General features: G+C 36.4%; 1 protein-coding gene across 7 annotated transcripts in view; it reads right to left on the reverse strand.

Moving 5' to 3' along the window:
- LOC122064023 overlaps positions 1-4,297 on the reverse strand; it is a 5,127-nt gene extending 830 nt beyond the window's left edge. For 2 of the 7 annotated variants that reach the window (XR_006135551.1, XR_006135550.1), the window contains exons 1-4: positions 3,937-4,297; positions 1,704-1,803; positions 1,319-1,471; positions 818-941 (exon numbers count right to left, since the gene is read on the reverse strand). Coding sequence is in view for 2 of the 7 variants with exons in the window: in XM_042627716.1 (XP_042483650.1) it covers positions 829-941; positions 1,319-1,430; positions 3,937-4,146 (435 nt within the window). In the remaining 5 variants the exon portion in view is untranslated. Of the gene's footprint in view, positions 1-181; positions 942-1,318; positions 1,472-1,703; positions 1,804-3,936 lie in introns of those variants that run through there. The other 5 variants (XR_006135552.1, XR_006135553.1, XR_006135549.1 and 2 more) reach the window with 5 other exon arrangements.
- Between the last annotated feature and the right edge of the window lie 1,491 nt (positions 4,298-5,788).

A 5,788-nucleotide genomic window follows, 5' to 3' on the forward strand; every position in this document is an offset into this window, starting at 1 on the left:
TGAGTATGGGGAAAAAAAAAAAAGAAAGATGGGGAAGGAATGGGATCCTTTGGCTCTAATACCAATTGATGGAGGGCCGGTAGGGGTAGGGAAGAAATTCCTGAAAGGGATCTCAGAGTTGCAGGGGAGAGAGAGAAAGCGCACTAAGAAAGGGGGGGAAGAATCACACACACAGCCCTCAGGCTCTCAACACTCAAAACTCAATTCATCATTTTATTCTCCGTTCTCTAATTGAACATTACATGCGTTTAAATAGTAAAAGAAAACCAACATTAAAAGGAAACCTACACTAAATTGGAAACTAAATCCTAGTAGTTATCTCCTACCTAAGTTACCAAAATAAAAGATTGCAGGAGAATAAAATAAAATCCTAAAAGATCCTACTGGTCAAAGACTCAATATGGGTCTGGTTCATCACTCGCTAGATACCCAAATGGGTATGGGCTGCTCCATGGGTGCATATCTACATCACAGAGCTATTTGGAGGGCAAAGATTCATGTTGCCGATTGCGTTTAAGTGGGATGGCCCGGTGGTGTTACATTGCCTCTTCTTTCTTTTCCTCTTTTCTGACAGATCCATGGTTGGGAAAAGGCTAAGTTGTGGTTGTTGTAAGTAAACATGACAAATAACATAAATAACTTAAAGAGAGACTTTTCCTTTTGGGGGAGGGATATACATAGGAGAAACCATATGGACCATCTATCAAAATACAAATAGGAGAACCAAACAAATCTATTGCTCACAGCAGGACCACTTATCTGTAGCATATATTAAACTAAAAGAGAATTCAAATAAAAGAAATGTTTAGAAGCTCACCAAGAGAAAATTCAACAAGTTTGGAAGCAACAGCTACAGCAGATCCACTGGAAGATCCTCCTGGTACTCGTGTAGGAGCTATAGGACTGGTGGAGTACCATAATGTTTGTTTTCTCCATTGACACTGGAAAAATGACATATCAGGATACCAATAACATAAAACCAGAACAAAAAAAAACACACACACACACACACATAAACCCATACAGATCTGTCAAAATAAGCTCCCAATTTAGTTCAATGCTAAGGAACACAAGCCATATTTTCTATAAGCTCAAAAACCACGACAAAACTATTACGGAAATAAAAATAATATTACAAAATGGAAAATTAGAAAGATATACAGCTAGATTATCCCTCTACACCATATTGTATCCTGTATCAATGGCGTTGTTCAAAGGCAGAGGCTAAAGCATATGGATGAGATGTGATTTGTATAAATCAAGAATCTTGATATATGAAATTTAAGACCCCAAAAGGGAAAATGAGTTTAGTTCTAACCAATATGCCATTTCATCCACAACAGTTTTCCCAACACAGCTGGCGCCTCCTCCAATGACTGCTGAAACTGCAGGAGATGTTTGAGCAGCAGCCCCATGTGTTCTGATCCAGTCTGGATTGCCAAATCCCGTAATGTATCCATCAATATCAAATCTGGAAAACATGAAGGAAGAAAATTCAAGATTTTCACCATGTTGATGGGATGAGAAAGGTTTCTGAGATAAAAGTGCCTTCGAATTATTTATGACAACCAAAAAACAAAGGTACTCCTAGATGGGAAACATTACAAGACCATTCAATTCAAGTTTCGAATTTCGAGACTTATTAGTTATTACAGATCAAGTTAATAATAACTCCGGTAAAGCATACATGAATTCTTATCTACCTTTCTGTTAAATACAAATTCTTGCAAGTAGCTCCTATTCGTATGGATCACACAACCACAAAAGCAATGGATGGTCCCAAATTCCAATCAGCAGTTGAACCTGAAATGGTAAGGATGAGAAAATACAACCAATTATGGCCCATATGAGGCTACAATTTATTGTCCAGATTTAAAAAAAAAAAAAAATAAAATAAAATAAAATAAAATAAAATAAAAGAAGAAGAAAAGAGAGTATCATTAGTCATTTGGTAAAAACGAACCCAGATACTAAGTTGGATGAGATGGGAAAACAAATTTTTCAAAAAGCTGAATTGAAGAACAAGTACAAATTGCATATGGTAAGGGTTAAAATGGAAGACAAAAGTCAAAGAATGAAGATTGTCAAATGAAATCAGAAATCAATTGACTAGCGCAGCCGAGAAAATGAGCAAGGATACCAAGAAGACACACACACACACACACTTGTGGGACATTATGGATGAGATCAAATAGAAGACAATTAGGGCTGAATAAAGGATGAGTTAGAGATCAATAAGTTTTAGAAATAGAGATAATTTTGGATCACCATAGGCAGCCCATGCGCATTAAAGATCTCCCAATTTTCAGCCATGGGATCTAACACTTCCATTAAACCTAGGAAGGGTATTTTGGACCTTCGTTAGTAGGGAGCAGGAGTTAATGATGAAACCCAACTGTTCTAGGACTTCAATTATAGTGTCAAATAACTGCGGATAAAGAGATTTTCTCTTCACCCTGGGTGACGAAAAACTTTCGCCTGCAAAAAAACTCATATCACAGATTTATGCCCAAAGAAATAATTCCAAATTGGGATCACTATGTCACCTATGCATTGGGCCCTTGAATGGACCCATAACAGAGGGCAATTGGCTAGCCTTAATTCCCCTCAGCTTGAGCATATATATATTGATAATATTTATCCAACCAGCTTAAAGCAACTTCATTATAAATTCACGAGAACTAAGTCCATTTATCTCAATTTCGTGGACTCCAAATTCCAAAGGACCACACAAGGTATCCTGTATCTCACAGTAACTTGTGAATAGGTGCTGGGCTTCTTCCCTATGCTCATAATTTGGTCTGGCAGGCATCTAGTGAGATTTCATCACATCATTAGGCGCATCCAATAGTTGGCTTCATCCATGTACATCTCAATTAAGTGTAGGTGTAAACCCAATATGTCCTATTTAGCAGATTGGTTGGCCAAACAAGGTTGATCTGTCCCTTTGAAAATTAGGAAGGAAAAATTATGGAATGCAAAATACTCACTCAGAATATGGTTGATGCACGCATCTAGTGAGATTTTATCACATTCTTAGGCACATCTGATGTTGGCTTCATCCATGAACATCTCAATTAAGTGTAGGTGAAAACCCAATATGTCTCATTTAGCAGATGGGTCGGCCAAACAAGGTTTATCTATTCCTTTGAAAATTAGAAAAGAAGAATAATGTAATACATAAGAAGTTAAATACTCACTGAGAATTCCAAAGGCTCAGCAATTGAACAGGAAAAAAAAAAGCCACTGCTCAATTATTACAGAATTCAGGGAAACCTAACCTAGTTGCATATGAGATATCAAACAAACATCTCTATATCAAAATGATGACAATGTCCCAACAAGGGTAATATCAGAACAAAGGAATTTGAGGACATAAAAAGACCACATCAAATCCCCACCAACAAATTTGTAACTTAAAGGAGGAGCATTGATCCCATAGGTAGGATTCATGAAAATGGAGATTTGAGCCACTATCAATCATTTAGAAGACCATTCCGACAAAGGTTTATTGACTATCAATATCAACATGAGTAACAGTCACTGGTCAGTAAGCACAATTTTTGAGACTACCGATTGTGATGAAAACCTATATAATTAAAAGGACTGGGTTTGAATGTCAGAACCTAGAAGCCGCTATCTGTTAGCCTTGAGAGCATTTAGCAGAAACTTCAACCCAGAAGCCAGCTTCATTGTGCCCATTCGATGAAACATTGACCTCAAGTGGACAGAATTACATAATCCTCTCCAGCCTAATGAACCCTAACCCGAACTAGAATTGACACTCCAACTAAACACTGTCCCAAACTCATTGAAAATAGAGAGAGAGAATACAAACAGCATGACACAGATAGAACTTGAAATCCAATTCAATAAGGCAAAGTAGAACACACAAGAAAACAGAGAATTCAGAGGAAGTAGATGCCATTAACTTACACATCTGAGACGGCAAATGAGAGACCCGTCGAGGTGTGGGGAGCTTTGGGCGGTGCAGGCTGAGGAGGGGGAAGAAGCTGAAACCTCTCGACAAAAGCTCCAAAATCCTCTTCGACTACTTCCTTCAATTTTCTGGTTCATGAGTATGATTCCGGCCAAACCCAATCCCAATCCCATTAACGCCCATAAGTTGGCAGACGAAGACGCCATGCTTAACCTTCGCTCACTCTCTTATTCGTCTCTTTCTTTCTTAAATACTTCTTTACCTCCTTCACTTCTGCGTATCTGTTCTGCTCCGCCGTAAGGCTCAAGAATTCTGAAGTATGAAGAGAAGATAACAGAGTACATGTCTACAGTTCTGTGTTTGGTAGGCAAGTGAAGAAAAGAATAGAAATGAAAAGAAAAACGAATCTAAATAATTTAAAAAATAAAAGAATGAAATAGTAATAAATTTTTTTTTTTTTTGGTAAAGAAAAATAGTAATAAAAAAGAGTATGTGTTTTTGACAATCAGTAGAATAGAAGTTTTTTTTTTCCTTGTGTTTTAGGCAGGATGTGTTTTTTGTTGGTAGGAGAAGAAAATTTCACCATCCTTCACTTGAATTTTAAAAATTCAGAAAAAGATTCTTCTCTTCATCCAGGATACACTAAACACAATGAGAAAGTTATAATAAAATTATGATAGATATTTAAGCCATTAATATATGAGATCAGACTCTTTTTGGATATGTGGTGTTCTCTTGTAAGGTAGATTTCAGTTTTTTGCCCAGCAACCTTTTTTATTTTCTTCTTTGAAGGAAATAGAAGTCGAAGGAATTTTGCATAGTTTGAAAGTGGCGGATGCTAAGGGTTGGATTATCTCTGAAGTTTGATTCTCCTGTAAGGCATTACTTCAGCTTATTCCGATGCCTCTAACAGTAGTTGGCCTCTCTATAGTACTGGGTTATTTTGGGATCTTTATGCAACGTTTAGGAATATTAAGTTTATGTATAAATGTAGGGGTTCTAACGATCCTATGTTGTATTTATAGACCTTCTGTAACTTGGATAGGGGACAGAGTAGCACTCTTTCTATGTAATGGTTTTTTCTTTTGGTAATCGAAAATATATATATATATATATATATATGAGAGAGTTTCCCTGCAATAGTGAAATTGGTTTCAGTGGGGGAATGTGGTCCCTACACCCACATATATGAGGCATAGTGACCAGTCATATATTTTTCTTTAATATCACCCTCCTCTCTTATACGATGAGAAATATCAGTATCCTCTCTTGAAGTTTAAAGGTTCTATCAATCATCTTATTAATCACTAATAGTATTAGAGATGCAATTAAAAAGACATTTTACCCCATCACATCATTAGGCGCATCCAATAGTTGGCTTCATTGATGGACAGCTCAATTAAGTGTATTCGGCTTTATTGATGAACTTCTCAATTAAATGTTGGTTAAACCCAATATGTTTGAGATGTGTTGGCCAAACAATGTATATATGTTCCTTTGAAAATAAATAAAGGAGAACAATGGAATGCACAATAATCATGGGAATTTAGATCACATCCTTAAGTATATTCGATGTTGGCTTCATCCATGAACAAATGGGTTGGACAGAAATAATGCACATGAGATATCAAAAATAACTTGTCAAAAAAACCATCTCTATATAAAAATGATGACAATGTCCCCCAACAAGGGTAATATCAGATCAAAGGAATTTGAGGACATAATAAGACCACACCACATGTAGAAACACAATCCTAAAATGATGCAGAAAGAATAGAAAAAAACAAGAACAAAATAATGCACACATATTTACAAGGTTTGGCATGATTGTTATGTTTTCGGTAAGAT

This window comes from Macadamia integrifolia, unplaced genomic scaffold (genome assembly GCF_013358625.1).
Source record: "Macadamia integrifolia cultivar HAES 741 unplaced genomic scaffold, SCU_Mint_v3 scaffold151, whole genome shotgun sequence".
In the NCBI taxonomy this organism is placed as follows: Eukaryota; Viridiplantae; Streptophyta; class Magnoliopsida; order Proteales; family Proteaceae; genus Macadamia; species Macadamia integrifolia.